Here is a 16,587-nt window from a genome sequence, read left to right as displayed (position 1 = left end):
GTGTCTGGCCTTCTGCCCAGGCCCTTGCCATCTCTCCCTGAACAGGACCCTGTGGAAAGGCAGTGTCCCATCAGTGGCCTTTGGCCTTCAGAATTAGTGCATATTATATCAATTATATGTCCATTTTATATATTTGACCTTTGCATTCCCTCCACCTGTAGGCCAGACACCTTCCCATGGAGGATTTGCCAACTTCGATGCCTTTGGCAGTAGCCCCAGCTCCTCTGCATTTGGAAGCATTCCTCCAGCTGGCCAAGGCCCGTTCCAGGCCCAGCCAACACCCACAGGTAAAGTCTGCCCTGCTCTCTTCTGCTCCCCTTCTCTCTCCCAGCTGCATTCAGTTTCCCACGTCCATACATCGCCCTTCATTCACATCTGCACCAACCTAGAGAGCTGGGCAAAGGAGACAGAGAAGGAAGAGAAGCAGGCCCGGGAAAGGGAGAGAGGGGTCTGAGGAGATTCTTGGCAGGAAGAGGCGGCCTCCTGCTCCATTTTGTCATGGAAGGAAAACAGCTCAATTGCAGCAGGAGTTGTGCAGGGTGTGCATAGGAGATCTCTGACCGGCAAGTTGGGGAGACCCCAGTCCTCGAAAAATCAAGAGTGGACGTGACCTTTCCTCTGGAGTGCTCTGATGGTCCATATTGTGCACTGCCCAAAGGGCGAGGGCTGGGTCAGAGTCCAAGATAGTCTCTGGAAGTCCTCACTCACCCCTGTTAGAGCAGAACACTGTAAACTCAGTGTTGTGTTGTTTAGCAATTGAGACAACCTCCCCCGCAAAAAGGAGACCCTAAAGGCTGCTGCCGTAAAGCATCTAGTTCCTCCCTGAGTCCCCAGACATCAAGTCTTCACAGCCTTGGGGCTGGTCCTCTACCTTTGCCCGTCCTGGACACATGGGAGGGCAGCCCGAGTGCCCTAAAGACCCGATGTCTGGGGAAAGCCAGTGACTTACACGCTCTCTCTTTCTTCCTCCCCCCCCCAACACCCTTCCCCTTCTCCACCCTCACTGCCAGCCAGTCGGATGCTAACTGGAAGTTACAGCTTTGGTGAGTTATTCTTCCGACTCCACAGCCCACCCAACGTAGAAGCCTATCTCAGGTCCTCTGAGCCGAGAGCTTTGAGGTCTGGAAGGAACCCTTCAAATGTAGCCATCTCCCAACAGTTAGGCAGTTTCCCTGTCGTGCAACCCACAGCATGGCAGAGCTCGGCCCAGAGCCCAGATTCCCCGACTCTCGCTCGGCCCACAGCCTTCCCACTGTGCCACCGCGAACTGTCTGCGTGCTTTCCTTTTTATTTTATTTTTCTTTTTTTTGAACGGGACAAGGAGGGACATTTTATACTGATAAAAAGTTAAAATTCACAAAAAAGTTCTCACGTTACCAACTTCAAGTACCCGACAGGGTAGCCTTGAAAGTCATAAAGCAAAAACTGTTAGGCACAATGCAAATGTAACAGCAACAGAGAGGGGGTGAGACTGGACTCACAAGATTAACAGCAGATGAAGTAGATAGAAAAATAAGGAGGAAAAGAGGCCATTTGAGTAACACTTGAACAAGTTTGACCTAATATATCTAAGTAGAACTTTGTAATCAAAAGACAGGATTTTCAAACACGGAACCCTTTTATAATTTGACCACAGACCAGGAGACACCATATCAATTTCTAACAAATAGAAATTGCTTAGGTCACATTCTATATGATAAAAGGTGTCCCAAAAGATGTCCCCATAACAATGTTTCATTGTCCTTGAAGGCCTGAAACAGGGAAAAGATAATTACAATATGGAAAACAGACAAAAAGCTAATAGCCATCATGTGTTTTTTTAAAACCCCTATAAATAAGACAGAATAGGATAACAGGCAATGGATACAAGCAGCTAATACCCAGAAAAAAATGATGAAAATGTTCTCAACCTGACTAATCAGGGAAAACACAAATTAAGAGTAAGATAATAACTTCACACATTGTATTCACAAAAGTTTTAAAGATTGGTAATGGCCAGTACTGTGTGGGGAAACTGGCCCTTTTGCATGCTATCAGTAAGAATGTAAGTTGGCACAGGAATATCCAGTGTAGCAAGAGGGAGGTGCTCCGCAGAATGAGAGCTTGAAAGGAAGCCGCTTGTACAAGGCGGTTATAAATTGGTCCGGTCAGAAATGCATGCCTGTTGGGGCCTGGGTGGCTCAGTGAGTTAAGTGTCTGCCTTGGGCTCAGGTTATGGTCCCGGCCACCCGTTGGGCTCCCTGCTCAGCAGGGAGTCTGCTTTTCCCTCTCCTTCTGCTCCTCCCCTCACTTGTGCTCACGCTCTCCCTCTCAAATAATCTAAAAAACAATAATAAAAGAGAAATGCATGCTTGTCACAATCCCTTGCCTAAAGGGCCAACCTTTAAAGGAGAGAAGGGAGGTGTCAGGAGCCCTCCTTGGCCGAACCTGGGCTGAACTTTTGTCCAGTGTCTGGTCATCTCCAAAAGCAGACTCTGTAGCCAGCCAGAGCCAACCAGCCCTTGTGAGGCTCATGCCACTGCTAGGAGCATCCTCGTATGCTCTCCATGAAGAAGGAGAGATCTCCATTTTGCAGTTGACAAAACCAGCTCCGCTTGGCCAGTGACTTGGCCAAACCCGAATGGCTGATGAATGGCAGCTCCCATTCACTTCCCACCGCACCGGGATCACGAGAGGGTGGTTCTCCGAGTGTGACATAAAGAACTACTGGGGATGAAGTAGGGAGAATTGGGTGAGAGGTGGGTGTCTTTTCTGACAAGCCTGGTTGTATTTTTGTATTTCTGAGGGGGAGCCTGGAGAGGGGACGTTTCTAAAACTGCAGTTTCCCCTGAAACTGCTAGAAGGCATGTATACCAATCCAGCCGCAGGGAATGGGGCTCTGCAAGTGCGGAAGAAACCAACAAGAGCGCAGGTATTCCTAGGTTCCCCGAGAAAGGCGGAAAGGGTGGAAAGGGCGGGGGTCGACCCCGCTGTGGCGAGGGCGGGCTCTGCCCTCTAGTGTCCGCCAGGAGACACACAGCCTGGGAGCTCCCTGACCTGACGGAAAGGCCCAGAGCAGGACTGAAGAGTCTGACCTAAGTGAGGACAGGGAGCTGTGTTCACTCAGAAATTCCACATACCCCAAGTCATAGCCCAGGAAAGGCCAGGGGCCCCTGAGAATCAGAAGATTCAACACTAGGCTGCTGGCTTCCAGTCTTCCTGACGCCTGGGGCGTGGAGAGGACAGAGACCAAGTGTGCTCAATGGCGTGGTAGCCTGGCACTTGTTCCTGTAGAAAGGCCAGGGGCTGAGAGGGAGGGTGGCCAAGGCGAGCACAGGCACTCGGGAAGCAGCCCACCCGTGGAACCTCGGAGCCCAGCCAGCCCTGGGCACCTGCCTTCCCTGCTGGACTCCGCTTCTCCAAGTCCGAGCCGAGATGCCTAGCACCGGGAAGATCCCCCCTACCAAAGGGCTTTGGGTAAATACAGCCTTACCCTTTAGGGAAGGAAGAGCATCAAGCTTCAAATGATCGTTCCGGGATCTTCAGAAAAAAAGCCCCAAACTTAGGAGAAACCAGGCTGAAGTTTGAGGGGACCAGGGAGCAACACAGATTTGAGAACCAGCCTGGCTTGGCCGTTCGTCCCTTGCCTTGTGTCTTTATCTTTTCCTTGCCCTTCTTCCTCTCATCTCTGGGCGGGGGGGGGGGGGGGGGGGGGGGGGGGGGGGGATATCTTCTCTTCCCTTGTGACAGTTACCTGCTCATCCTTCCCACTCTCTCTCTACAGGGTTTTCTTAGCTGAGTCTCCCCTCCACTCTGTCCACCTCTGCCACCACATTCCCCCTTCCCCACAAACAAGCTTCAGGTTATCCAGCCTCCAAATGTTTCTGCAGCTCCCCCCAACTCCCCGCTCAGCTGCTGTCCTACCGCCTCTCCATCGCCATGCCCCTGGGAAGAGGAGCCTGTGGCCTTCACTTACTTTTTTATCATCCTATTTTCTTTCTCTTTGTCTCTCTCTCTCTTTTTTTTAAGATTTTATTTATTTATTTGCCAGAGAGAGAGACAGCGAGAAAGGGAACACAAGCAGGGGGAGCGGGAGAGGGAGAAGCAGGCTTCCCACTGAGCAGGGAGCCCGATGCGGGGCTCGATCCCAGGACCCTGGGATCATGACCTGAGCCGAAGGCAGACGCTTAACTGACTGAGCCCCCCAGGCGCCCCTCTTTTTTTTTTTAAACACACTTGATGGCATAATAGACATACCGTTCTGTACGTTGATTTACGTTCTAACTGAACAGTATTGCTAGATTTTTTTTTTTTAATCAGCACATGAAGTGCTTCCTCATTGTTTTTTTATGGCTGCACAATAGTCCTGCTTATGTATATACTATAATTTATTTAATCCATCCCCAGTTGATGACTATGTAGAACGAATGATGAATATTTAGCCTTTTGCCTACAAACAGCGCTGCTGTGAATCATCCTGCATGTGTCACGTTTAGCACATTTGCAACTGATTATCTGTGAGAAACCCGGCAAGGGAGTTGGTCTAGAGGGGAACACAGTTGATAGAAAAACAAAAATATGTCACTACAAGGATGTCAAGTGCCACGAGGGCGAAGAACAAGGTGTTAGGAGAGGAAAACCAGGCTCTAATGCAGACTGAGGCCAAGGCAGGCCCATCTGAAGGTTCTGTTAAAGCCCGAAGGGTGGGCAGGACCGTGGGTGGGGCCTCCTGCACAAGGCAGAGCACGTGGGAAGACTGGAGCTAAGCGTCCAGGCGAGGCTCTCGTTCACTTTGTTTACCACCTGAGCCAACCATCACCTTTCCTTCGAGACCTTGTCTTGTTTCTCTGACCCCGGAAGTAGTTTCTTATATCATAGGCTATGATGATAGCTCACATTTATGCACGCTTTACAGACTGCAGAATACTTAATTGAAAATACTTACCTCAGCCGAGGTGGGGCGGTGTTGTACAGCCAGCCTATGAGAGGGCAAGCAAAAATATGGGCCCAGGAGAGTAAGATGGTTTGCGCAGGTCACAGCAGTAGCGGGGGGAGGGCCCTGACTGGAGTCCAGTCCTTCTCACTCTTCCTCTCACATAGTCATTCAGCAAACAATTTCTGAGCACTGGCATGTGGCAGACACCACGCAAAGTGTGTTTCCCTTCGGTATGAGTCTTCCAGCACTCATAAAAATCAAGCCTTTTCCGTTTGTAGCTTCATTTTACCCTCACAACAGCCCAGAGTGGTTGACTGGATCCCACCATAGAGATGAGGCTGAGACACGCAGATAAAGAAGCTTTCTCCAAAGGACAGGGATTTCCTGGACTTGCTCCTCAGGCTGTTTCGTACACCTCCCACATGGGCTCGCCCTCCGGGCTTTTTCTTTTGAGATGTGATGACCAGAGAGGGCAGAGGAATCCTGATCTAAGCTCCTGGCTTAGGGTGGCCTCCCGAGAGGGGGCAGCTCCGGTGGGAGTGGGAACTGAGCTATCCGTGCCCCGGTGTGGGCTCCACCTTCCATAAGAGGCTCCCGAGTGTCTGGGCCTTTCTGCCCTCCTCCATTCCCTCTACCTGCCCCTTCCTAGGATTTATCCATAAATGGAAATGCTGGTTTGAGGAAAGGACAGACATTTCCACATCTTGAGGAAAAAATGGGAACTGTCAGACTAGAGCAGGAGGGACACTGACCCGACGCCAGGGCAGGCTGCTTTCTCTCAGCAGCAGCAGCTTTGAGCGCTAAGGAGATTGACAAAGGCTGAGTATCATGTTACCTAGAATTCTTGGCGGGAGTCAAGGCCCTCGGAACCGGACGACCCAGGGGGAAATGGGCTCAGAGAACCCAGTGGGTACACTCATGCCATCACTCTGCTCCGTCTCCCCTGCCCCCCCCACCTCCATCTCTTCTTCTACCCCTTCCCCACTGCCTCACCCCAGCACTCCCTGTTCTGTTTCCTGTGACTGCCCAGGGAGCAGCCAGGTGACTCCATTTGCGGCCTCTCCTCTCGCACCTGCCAGTCAGCCCAACAGCGTCGCAGATATGGGTAGCCTCCTGGCGCCCGGAGCATCACCTGGAGGTATCCCTAGCAGGTACGTGCAGACGTCCGGGAATCTGCCTTGGGGCCGCAGAGCCTTGCTTTTCCCAGCCTGCTCGGCTCCTCCTGTCGGGCAGGACAAGGTTTGCCGTCCCCTGGTCCCTTGCATTGCTTCTCCGCTTGATCCCGGTTGCCCTGCATGCTGACTTCTCTTCCCACATCACAGCATCTTCGGGGTGGCCGGCCAGGTCCCCACGCTCCAGTCGGCCACAGCTGGTGGAGGCGGCAGCACGGGGCTTGCCTTTGGAGGTGAGTCTTGCCTGTGGAGACCCAGGGAGGAGATCCAAGGCCAAGAGGAACCTGGGGACTCTGCAGGGAGGGGAGGGGAGAAGGAGCAAGGTTGAGAGGAATGCTGTCATCCGAGTATTAACCAGATGAGAAAAGAGTAACCCTCTCTTTCTCCCGCCTCTACCCCATTCCACCCTGAGCAGCTTTCACCAACCCTTTCACAGTTCCTGCCGCCCACCCTCAGCTGCCTTCCACCAACCCGTTCCAGCCCAATGGCCTGGCCACAGGTAAGCCTCCAGACTCTGCCCTGGCCTTAACTCTCTCCAGGGCGCAAATTCCCTCTGCCTCCCTCTCTCTTTCCCTTCTCTCTGTCCCTCTGTCTCTCTCCATGTCTCTCTCTCACACACACACACACACTCTCTCTCTCTCTCTCTCTCTCTGTCTCCATGTCTCTCTCTCTCTCTCTCTCTCTCTGTCTCTCTCCATGTCTCTCTCTCTCTCTCACACACACACACTCTCTCTCTCTCTCTCTCACACACACACACACACACACACACTCTCTCTCTCTCTCTCACACACACTCACTCTCTCTCTCACACAGACACACACACACTCTCTCTCTCTCTCTCTCTCTCACACTCTCTCTCTCTCTCTCTCTCTCTCTCTCTCTGTCTCTCTCTCTCTCTCTCTCTGTCTCTGTCAGGAGGAGTGGCAGACAGCCTCAGTCCTCTCTTCACCGGGCCAGACCAGGTTGAATTTCCGGGCCGCCTAGTGGGCAAAGAGTAGAAGCACCCAAGTCCCAGAATCAGAATTTCAGAATTACGAAAAGCAGGCTACTACCGACCCGAGCCGATTCTGCGGCTGACGTGGCAGTGACTCTCCCTTCCTGCCCCTCGGCAGTGCGCACCCCCCTTCTGTGTCCCACCTGCAGCCTTGCCCCTGGTCCCTGCTCTCATCAGCCGGAGTGTTGTGATCTCCTCGCTCCCTGTTCCTCCGCAGCCTCAGCTCTTCTCTCTTCAGAGGCATGCTCTCCTCCGCCCCCACCCCTGCCTTTGTTGTTGTTGTTGTTCTTAAAAACCTTGAGGCCGGGAGGAGAGACTGGTAGCAGCTAGCACCACTGACCGCTGACCGGTGTGGCAAACTCCACTGCTGAGAGCTTGCAGCCCTTATTTGCTTTGCCCAGCAGCCCTAGGAAAGGGGCCCGGCCCACTTTTAGAGATGAGACCACTGAGGCACATACATAGAGGGCCAGTACTTTGCTTTCATTGGTGCAGGTTAATAGAAGCAGGCAGCTGACCCCAGTTCTGGGCCACGCCCCTGCTTGGCACCGCTGTGCCCTCCGTGCCACAGGCCACCGTGGACAGGAAGAGGGCAGGTTTGCTAGATTGCATGGAAGCTGAAGACTTCCAAGGCTCACTCAGGGTACTTTTACTGGGTACCTCTGGTTAGGGTCACACTCTATCCCATGTCCCTATCATGGAGAGATCTAGGAAGAACCGTTCTCCAGCTTGCCTTCCAGAACCTCGCCTGAACTTCATGTCCTTGTTCTACAGGGCCCAGCTTTGGGATGAGCAGTGCGGGGCCTGGCTTCCCCCAGACAGTGCCACCCACCAGGGCCTTTGTCAGCACCTTCCCACCGCCACTGTTCCCCCCACAGACCTCGATGACTCAGCAGCAGAATGGTAAGGGATTCAGACCACACCTTCCTTTCTTACCCCCATTCCCCACCCCCAGGGCCTGCGGGGATGCAGGGGGGTGGCAATGAATATTAGGACTCTTAGGGAGCCAGACATCTGAGCTAGTTCCCTTTTGGACCAGTAGGGGGAGGGCAGAGAAGCCACAGACCCGCCTGTGTTCTCTGACTCTGCTCCATACCCTTATTCCGCGACTTTATTTTTTTATTACTATTTTTTTTAATCCCCGACTTTAGAAAGGTCCGTTCTTGCTGCCGCTGTAGGATGGAGCGGTCCCTGCCCTGCAGGGAGGCCCAGCGGAGTGGTCAGCATCAGCATGAGGGGAGGGCTTATGTCAGCTGAGTTTCTGCTCTTGCTTCCAGGTTCTTCCTTCAGCGACTTAGGATCAGCCAAGTTGGGGCAGAGGCAACTGAGCCAGCCAGCTGGGACCTCTACCAACCCCTTCATGGTGAGTGCGGGTATGGCCTCTCTCTGGGGGTCGGGGACAGAATCCTTCGAGGAGAACGGGGCAATGTGGGCCGGAAGCTGTGCCCCTCCCTCGTGAAGCCCTGCCTTGGCCACGCAGGGGTGCGTGGGTTAGTCAGTGGGCCCCGTTGTCTCCCACACCCCCCCGCCCCCTACTTGCCTCAGCCCACTGACTTTCCCACAACCCTCAGCACAGGAATTCTGGGGGAGAAAGGAATCCTGGACTGCATCTTTTCTCTGGCCTCCAGCTCTTCTCCCCTAATCCCCTAATTTGTGGTTGTTTCTTTCCAGACTGGATCCTCGTCAAGCCCGTTTGCCTCCAAACCTCCAACCACCAACCCATTCTTGTAGCACTTTGTCCTGGGGGGGGGGCTCTTCCCTGCCCTCTGGGGCCCCTCTACTCCCAGGAGCTCTGGTGACCATTTGCCTGTGGCATTTCTGTGGGTCTGAGACCAGAATGGGCTTTGTTTTGTAGGGAAGGGCTCTTTGGGGATGGTGGAGATGCTAATGCTTTGCTTGGGGCTTGCAGATAAAAGGGCAGCTTCCTGGATCAGCTGCCCCCAAGGCTTCCTCCCATCCTCCCTCCAGCCCCTACCCAGGCAGGAGGCCCAGGAGGAGAGAAGGCAGGGCGTGGCCTAGAGGAGTGATGATGTTTGATTTCTCAAATTATTAATTATAATGACAATAATCCTCCTCTCCTGCCCTCAGCATACTTGGTGGTCCCTTCACTCCCAACAGTGTGGGCAGAGGAAGCTGTGGGCACAGACTGACCCACATTCCCCTGTGGGAGCAAGCCTTCCCCCATCCCCAATTTTCCAACACTGGTCTCCTTGTGGACAGAAGCACAGTGGGAAAATTAGGGTCAAGGTGGAGTTGAGGCATGGTGTTGACCTGGGACAGTGATCAGACAGGCTGAGAAGGCTGAGGAGGGGCTGGGGGGGCGCTTGGGCCAGCATCCCCCTTTTCTTCCCACCCCTACCAGGGCAGAAGGCCCTCCATGATTTTGCTTCCCCAGCTCCCTCCCTCATCCTGGGTACTCAGGATGAATAATAGTTTTACCTACATACTTAGACATGCCCAACTCCTGTCAAGCACTTTAGTTTGCTGTGGTGTCATGTTTGGATACCAGTGTTTTATATTTATACATAGAGAATTTTCTAATATAGCCTATTATATATACACACACACGTGCACACAGAGATATATATACACATGCCGCCATTCTCCTGCTCCCAGACAGCTCTTTCACATGGGGAGTGGAATGGATCCCCATCTGTGCCTCGACCAGCAAAGCCGGAGCTCCAGAGGGTGGTGGGGAGGGCAGTCACAAGTCCTGACCACCCCAGAGCCTGGGCTTTTCCAGGGAAAGGCTTTGTGCAATTGGCTGGTTTTTTTCCTTTCTTTTTCCCCATGTGCCTCCCCCACCCCCCGAAATCTCTGCACCAAAGCTGTTGCAGGCAATGTTGGAAAAGAACTGCATTTGAAAGAAAAAGGAAATGGCTCTCCTGGTCTCACTTTGGGTTAGTTCCCGGGACCCCAGCGTGACTGATGGGTCCGTGAAGATGCTGATGCTGTTGGCCAAGGACAGGAATTCCTTGCCGGCCATGTTAGCAGTGGGAGCCAGTGCAGTGGGAGTTAGGTGGCTGCAGTGAGGGGGTGACTCCCCCGGGGGGTGCCAGTGACACTCCAAGATGGAGATGGTGGGACCTGAGTACAGGAGTAGACCGCTCCCAGGCCGGGGCATCCTTGGCCCCTCCCCAGACTGTTTTTACCTGAGGATGTTGTGTCAACAGCCATGGTGTCCGGGCTGTTTGTGTGGTGACAAGGTGGCCAGTGTGGGTTAAACACCTCCCGTGGCAGAGGAGAGGCCCAGCGTTCCGCCTTGCTATCAAGAGACGTTCCTCCCTTTTCCACATTGCGCAGGGACTCTGGCCCTTCAGCTGTTCATTCCTGGGATTCTCTGGGTCTTTCCGCCCAATGACCTTTAACAGCAGGACAGCAAGGAGAGGTGGGGACTGTATTATCACTTTATTTACCTTGAGGACTTCTCTAGAAATATTTCTAGCTGCTGCTGTTTGCCCAGCCAGGCGTGGCCTCCCCACCTTTGCAAGGCTCAGAACCCATCCTGTCTTGGGTCTGTGTTTCCATGCTCCCAGCCCCTTCCCTCCTTCCTTCACCTGGTGGATCTCCTAGGGTGGACCACCATCCCTGGGTTTTTCACGTTCTGTCCCCTTCTCCCTGTATTTGTCTCTGTCACACTTGATTACCTCTCTGTCCCCGTCCCTGTCTGTGTTTCCCATTTTCTCTGCTTAGAACCAGGAAGGGGAGGAGGCTGGCCTGTTGTGTAGGAGGAGAAGGAGCCTTTTCTTATTTTTCCCCAGCCACCCCCAACTCCCTTCCGTAACCAAAAGCACTGAGGTTTGGAGGTGAAATTGCAAGGGCCCTTGCTGTGAGTTTCAGTCACACTCCAGCTGTTTCCCAAGGATCTCCTTACTGCTCGGTGTGGTCCCCCTCCCTGCACCCCAGGGCACTCTGTCCAACCTGGACTCTCGCCAGCTTGCTGGCCAGGGCAGGATGACCAATCAGAGAAGTTACGCTGGGTCGGCCTCCAACTCCAGGACAGAAAACCCGAGTTCCCTGGGCACAGGCCAAGGCGAGGACCGCAGCTGCCAATCCCAGCACGGAGCAGCCACAAGGGCCGCCTCCATGGGGCCTCCGGTATCCAGGCGAGCAGCAAAGAATGGGAAAATCCCTGGCCTCCTAGAAAATGTTTAAATGACTGGGCTGTGTTCCCCTTACCTCGCCCCCAGCATGTCGTTGCACGGCCCTGTCCGGTGGTTACACATCCGACCCCGGCTGCAGACAAACCGTGGGGCCACAGGCACGGTATGGAGCTCGCCCAGGCTCCCACTGGGCTTCCGACCAAGCGGCCAATGCTGTGGCCATGCTCTGCAGATGGAGAGTCCTCTGGCTTGGCCCCAGCCTTCAGCAGGTCACCTGCCCCCCGTGGGTGACAACGCAGGAGCCAGTCCCCAGGACGGCCATGAAGAACTCCATTCCCTCCACATTGGAGCCTGGGAGCCATGGCGGGGGGGGGGGGGGCGGGGGGGGAGGCGTTGGTGAAGGAAAGAGATGGAGGCTGTCCCTGCATCCCCCTCCACAGATTGGGGAAAACTCCAGATGGAGGAGGGAGGGGCTGACAGGAACAGCCTTAGTACCCCAGCCTCCTCCCCGTAGGCTCCTGTCACTGGTAAAAAGATTCTTCCATAGGGATTTAGAATGGGGAGATTCCATCCCACGGCTACCCTGCACCCAACAGAGGGATGCACAGGGAGACCCCTCGGGTTGGGGGAGGTGTTCTCACCCAGCAGAGCTGAGGTTCTGCCACTTCCTGTCCCTGGGGAGCAGCTGGAGTTACCAGGGCAACAGGCTAAAATAGATCTCATCTGGGTAGGGCCAAGGGCAACGTTGTTGCTAGGGCAACTGATTAGGCCAGTTGTTTGGCTCCAGCTTTTTCCTGGTACCCGGCACGCTTAATCACCTGGTGCTGATTGCCAGCCCACTGTGCCGCTGCTGCTTGCCCAGAGCCCAGGTACTCAGATCCCAGCTCCTTCCTGCTCCGTCCATACCCAGCTCTTCGGGGTTCAGTTACACAAGGTCTCTGAGGCAGGAGCTGGTCTCTCTGAGGCAGCCGTGATTTCATGAGGATTGGGGTGCTGCATGGTGGCCCGGTTGATGGGGATTGGGAAGGAGTAAGGATGAAGAGCCCCTCCTGTGGGTAGCTTCAAATCAAACCTGGAGAGGAAGGCTCCAGGCCAGGAGCACAGCCGAGCAGCACCAAGCGTGGGAAGGGGAGGGTCCTGCAGATCTCTTGCTCGCTCCTTTGCACACCGTACATCTGTCGAGACCACACTGGAGGCAGTGGCCTTGAACATACTTCTGTTTTGGTGGCCGCTTATAGACCTATCACATACCTGCCTCTCCCTGGCCAATACCCACCAGGAGCAGAGGCTGCCACTAGCCCCGGGGCACGCATGAGCTGCCGACGCCTCCCCCACACTTTGGGAAGCTACGGCTGACCCAGATGCACCTGGTGGGGGCCCTGGGCACCACCTGCCTACTAGCCAGACGCCCATCCTCACCATGCTGGTTGGTTCCATGCATCTCACTCTCAACATGATCCTTGAAAAGATGTTCGAGGACCCTAGCTTGCACGCACACTGCACCACTGGCTTCCCCAGTATTCCAGAAGAGTCCCTTCCTCACAGGCCTGGGGAAATGGAGAAGCGTAGGTGGGAAGGCCAGCCCTCCCAGCTCAGGTTGTCGTGGCCTTTGGACGGGTCTGAGGCAGAGAACAGGCTTCCCTGGCTTCAGTACTCTTGTTATATCTCCTCCCCCGCCCCCATATGCCATCTTTAACAGGGTCCTCGGTTGCCCACTTCCCCTCCTCAACCCTCGCCCCCCTCCCCCTGCTTTAGCTCTTACTTGCCACGACAGTGATAGCACAAGGTCCTCTAAGGCTCCCACCCATGCGTCAACGCCTGGTGTGTCTTGCAGAGTGTGCGGTGACCAGTGCCATCCCCCCCAGCAGGAGTCTGTGGTGTAAGAGGGGTGCAAAATGTCTGAATCCCAAACCTATCTCAAAATCTTAGGATGTAAGAGGCAAGGGGTACCTCCGCCAGAGAGTCCGCACCTCTAATCAGAGCCTTTTTGGACAGTGGTGGTGAGAAGGGGCTGAGGGCAGTGGCAGGGAAGTGCCCCTGAGAGATGGTTTTGTCACGGGTTCTCCTTCAGTGGCCTCTTGACTGGAATTCTGGTGGCTAACTTATCTGAAGAGCCCTCCTATCACCCTCAACCCAGAGAGAACCCGAACCTCCAGCTCTTCTGAAATCAGCACAGCCCAATGCTTGGTGGCCCTGGCAACTAGGCTGGCTTGGGAAGGAAGAGTATAGAACCACTGGGGGAAAGGGGGCTGGGAACACAGGTGCTGGACGCCTAGAGTGGGAAGTGGCGCCGCTGTAAGGGCCGTCCCCTAATCGCCAGGACTGCGCACTCCCGACCCAGTTCCACTCACGTTGGCCTCACTTCGCTGCTCCCTTAGCAGTCAGCTCGGATCCGTGGAGACGCCCACACACTCCCCGCCCTGCGATCCCAGCCCAAGGGTGTTTGGGGTGGGGAGGAGGCCGCCTCTCCCGGACTTTCCCAATCAGACTTCACTCCCACGGCCCGACGTCCAGCGCCCGGGGCGCGCAAAGGGTTAACCCCGCGGGGGTGGGGACTCTGCAGCAGTCGGCAGAGGCAGAGGGAGGGAGGGGGCAGGAGGCGATCCGAGGCGCGGGGAGCCGGCCGGGGTCGAGCCTCGCAGGAGGCCGCTGGAGCCCCGCGTGTCGCCGGCCACCGGGTAGTCACTGGGGCACACGCTGCACGCGGCGAGGGGCCACCGCAGACCCTCGGCCCCAAACTTCAAGTCCGGAGCAGGGGTGAGACGCTGGCCATCAAGACGGGTGGCAACCTGTCAGGACGCTGTCCCCCTCCCCGGAAACCGCCGCCTCCACCCCACCTCTGCTGAGTCTCAGCCCCTACTCTGGCCACCACATTGCCTTTGGCCCGGGATGAAGCCCGGAGGCGGTGGCCCGCCGGCGGCCCCGGAGTCCGAGCCGGCCGGCCTGCCCCTGGTTCTGCCGCGGCCCTGGGGCTGTCCCGCTGACGTGCGGCTCTGCGGCCACCTGCGCAAGCAGAAGTCCCAGCGCCGCCGCTTCTTCGTGCTCCGCGCCGACCCGCCGCGCCTCGAGTGCTACGAGAGCGAGAAAAAGTTCCGCGCCGGCCGAGCGCCGCCCAAGCTCAGCGTGAGCCTGGCGGGTGCGTGCACCATCAGCAAGCGCGTGGACGCGCGCCAGCGCCACCTGATCGTCCTCTACACGCGCGACCGCAGCCTGGGCGTGGCGGCGGCCTGCGAAGCGGAGCAGCAGGCGTGGTACAGCGCCCTGCTCGAGGCGCGCGCGGCCGCCGGTGAGGCCTGAGCCCCGGGCGGCCCGGAGCCGGAGCCGGGGCCGGGGAAGGGGGTGGGGGGCGGGAGCCGGGGCTTGGGTGATGGCGAGTTTAGTTTATCGTGGGTTGTCCCTCCCCGTAAGTCTCTGAAATCAAGTTCAAACATGAGGCGTTTACACGCGTTTAGTTCTCACGGCACAGTGACTCCAACCCCCCGGTCCAGGAGCCCCCTGTGACCAGCCCCGTCTCTTCAGGTCCCAGCTTCCACGAGGACCCCGCCGCCTGGATTCTCGCTCCATTTCAGGACGTCTGGCCCGTGACACTGCGGCCCAAGGGACTGGGGCGAACACGAGGCCTGGGCAGCGGCTGCTACCGCCTGTGCCTGGGTTCGGGGGTGCTGAGCCTGCTGCGGAAGCCCAAGGGCAGAGGCTCTGGGGACACCCAGGCTTCGTCGTCGTCGCCGCCGCCGCCCGCCCTGCGCCTGTCCCTGCTCAGTGTGCGCCGCTGCGGCCACGCAGACTCTTTCTTCTTCCTGGAGCTCGGCCGCTCGGCGCCCACGGGTCCCGGGGAGCTGTGGCTACAGGCCCCCGATGCTGTGGTGGCCCAAAGCATTCACGAGACCGTACTGGCCGCCATGAAGCGACTCGGGGATGGCAGTGCCGGTGGCAGGGCTGAGCCACTGCCAAGGGATCCCCCGACGAGCGCTTACAGACCCTCCACCTCCCAACCTTATGCGACCCTGGCCTCGGCAGCCCAGTCAAGTGGCCCGAGCCATTGCAGGGGCCTGGGGGAGAGAAGGGGGAAAGCAACCCTCCAGACGCCGGCTACCGCAGCCTCGCAGCCCGAGGGCTTGGAGCGGGGCGGGGGCTACATAGCCATGGGAGCCCAGAGCGACTATGAGCCCATGGGGGGTGGCGAAGCAGGTGGCTACATGGTGATGGCACCCGCTCGCCTTGCGGCCTCTGCCCCCGCAGCTCCCCACCACCCGCTCCAAGGTTGCGGGGGCAGCGAATACGTGCCCATGAGCCGCTCTCTGCCAGGGTCCTCGCCCTCGAGCTCCCTGCCCCGTTCCTATGAGCTCGGGGCCGGGGGGCCTGGACCTTCCTTCCAAGGCCCCCGCCGCAGCATCGGGGAACGTTGGGGACCAGCAGCGGCTCATTCCTCCTTGCAGCCGCCCTCAGAGCTGGCAGGGGAGTACGTGTGCATCAAGTACGTGGCCCCGGACTACTTAGGAATGGGCAGTGCCATACAAGAAGCCCCCAACGGCCACCTCAACTACGTGGACCTGGACCTGATCCCTCCGCTGGAGGCTCGAGGTGACGCCCCCGGGTCCGTCAGGAACCGCCAGCACAGCTATGCCTGCATCGAGTTCCAGAACCTCAGAGAGGCTCCGGTGAGGAAATGTGGGCAGCCCCGCCCTGTCTAGCTGAGGGATGGATGGGGAGGAGGGGAGAAAACAGGGCAGAGTTATGAAGGCCTTCCCGGACCTGTTCCCAAAGTAGAGGGGCTCGCAGGCCCCCTAGGACCTGCAACTTGCAGAAGCTCTGAGCTGCCCCCTTAGGGCCTGCTGCCTACTCCACCCCTTCCAGATGTGGTACCTGGAAATTCTTCAGGAAAGGCTCCCCAAGAAGCTGGATTCTTTTAAGGGAGAAAATTTTAGAACCACCCTCCTCCCCTCTTCCCACCCACAAACCCCTACGAACGCCAGGCCTCCTCAGCCAAAGCCCCGATCCTTTCTTTCCTGGCAGAGTTCCCACAGCATCACGCCAGAGTCTCAGGTCAGCCTTGGCCCCGGACCCTGCCTCCAATGACTTGTCCCACATGGACCTGCTCCTCCCCACCCCGCACCTGCAGGGCCTGCCTTGTGTCTCCTCCCGGCCTAAGAACCAGTCCCCCGCCCCAGGGCGCCAGAGCAAGAGGGCTGAAGTACCAGGTGTCTTACCTCTACTGCCTCCCAAAAGTGCTGTGCCGCTCCCTTCCTAATATTCCCTCTTCCAGTGCCAGCCATGTGTTCACACAATCCTCCCTTCTCTGGAGCCTGGTGGAGTTGATGGACTTCTTGCTTCCGTATGTTTGTCTTCCACATACTGTACTGTGGACCCGCACCCCCACCCCACGCCCTATTAAAGTGGTCCTGCTTG

At 56.7% G+C, this 16,587-nt stretch overlaps 2 protein-coding genes and 1 long non-coding RNA gene across 8 annotated transcripts in view; 2 read left to right on the top strand and 1 right to left on the bottom strand.

Moving 5' to 3' along the window:
* The window catches only part of AGFG2 (ArfGAP with FG repeats 2), a 22,336-nt gene extending 12,373 nt beyond the window's left edge, over positions 1–9,963 (top strand). Inside the window, exons 6-14 of one of the 4 annotated variants that reach the window (XM_027611933.2) lie at positions 162–287; positions 1,011–1,043; positions 2,786–2,911; positions 5,946–6,066; positions 6,238–6,320; positions 6,503–6,586; positions 7,853–7,981; positions 8,356–8,441; positions 8,750–9,963. In XM_027611933.2, coding sequence (XP_027467734.1) covers positions 162–287; positions 1,011–1,043; positions 2,786–2,911; positions 5,946–6,066; positions 6,238–6,320; positions 6,503–6,586; positions 7,853–7,981; positions 8,356–8,441; positions 8,750–8,809 — 848 coding nt within the window. In that variant the 3' untranslated portion in view covers positions 8,810–9,963. The remainder of the gene's footprint in view (positions 1–161; positions 288–1,010; positions 1,044–2,785; positions 2,912–5,945; positions 6,067–6,237; positions 6,321–6,502; positions 6,587–7,852; positions 7,982–8,355; positions 8,442–8,749) is intronic. The other 3 variants (XM_027611935.2, XM_027611936.2, XM_027611937.2) reach the window with 3 other exon arrangements.
* On the bottom strand, positions 6,249–12,714 carry LOC113932644. Its single transcript, XR_003523102.2, has 3 exons — positions 12,601–12,714; positions 10,231–11,532; positions 6,249–6,380 (listed from the first exon to the last, which is right to left on the bottom strand). It is a non-coding gene; the product is annotated as an uncharacterized LOC113932644 (long non-coding RNA).
* Positions 11,572–16,587, top strand: LOC113932642 (insulin receptor substrate 1-like). 3 transcript variants are annotated; one of them, XM_027611932.2, is made up of 3 exons: positions 11,572–14,467; positions 14,701–15,839; positions 16,195–16,587. In XM_027611932.2, the coding sequence occupies exons 1-3, from the start codon at positions 14,071–14,073 to the stop codon at positions 16,255–16,257; spliced, it is 1,599 nt and encodes a 532-aa protein (XP_027467733.2). In that variant the 5' UTR covers positions 11,572–14,070; the 3' UTR covers positions 16,258–16,587. The 3 variants fall into 3 exon arrangements, with proteins under 3 accessions (XP_027467733.2, XP_027467732.2, XP_027467731.2); XM_027611931.2 differs by having other exon boundaries at positions 14,038–14,467; positions 16,445–16,587; XM_027611930.2 differs by having other exon boundaries at positions 14,038–14,467; positions 16,301–16,587.

This window comes from Zalophus californianus, chromosome 10, assembly GCF_009762305.2.
Source record: "Zalophus californianus isolate mZalCal1 chromosome 10, mZalCal1.pri.v2, whole genome shotgun sequence".
Taxonomy (NCBI): Eukaryota; Metazoa; Chordata; class Mammalia; order Carnivora; family Otariidae; genus Zalophus; species Zalophus californianus.
The sequence above is the reverse complement of the archived record's forward strand: the minus strand, read 5'-3'. Positions and strand labels throughout refer to the sequence as shown.

What these genes read in the sequence shown, in the direction of transcription:
- LOC113932642 (XM_027611931.2), top strand. Translation starts at nt 14,071, where the DNA reads ATGAAGCCCGGAGGCGGTGGCCCGCCGGCGGCCCCGGAGTCCGAGCCG. An exon ending in CGAGGCGCGCGCGGCCGCCG is followed by an intron (nt 14,468 to 14,700) that starts GTGAGGCCTGAG and finishes CCGTCTCTTCAG; the next exon opens with GTCCCAGCTTCCACGAGGAC. An exon ending in AGAACCTCAGAGAGGCTCCG is followed by an intron (nt 15,840 to 16,444) that starts GTGAGGAAATGT and finishes TCCCTCTTCCAG; the next exon opens with TGCCAGCCATGTGTTCACAC.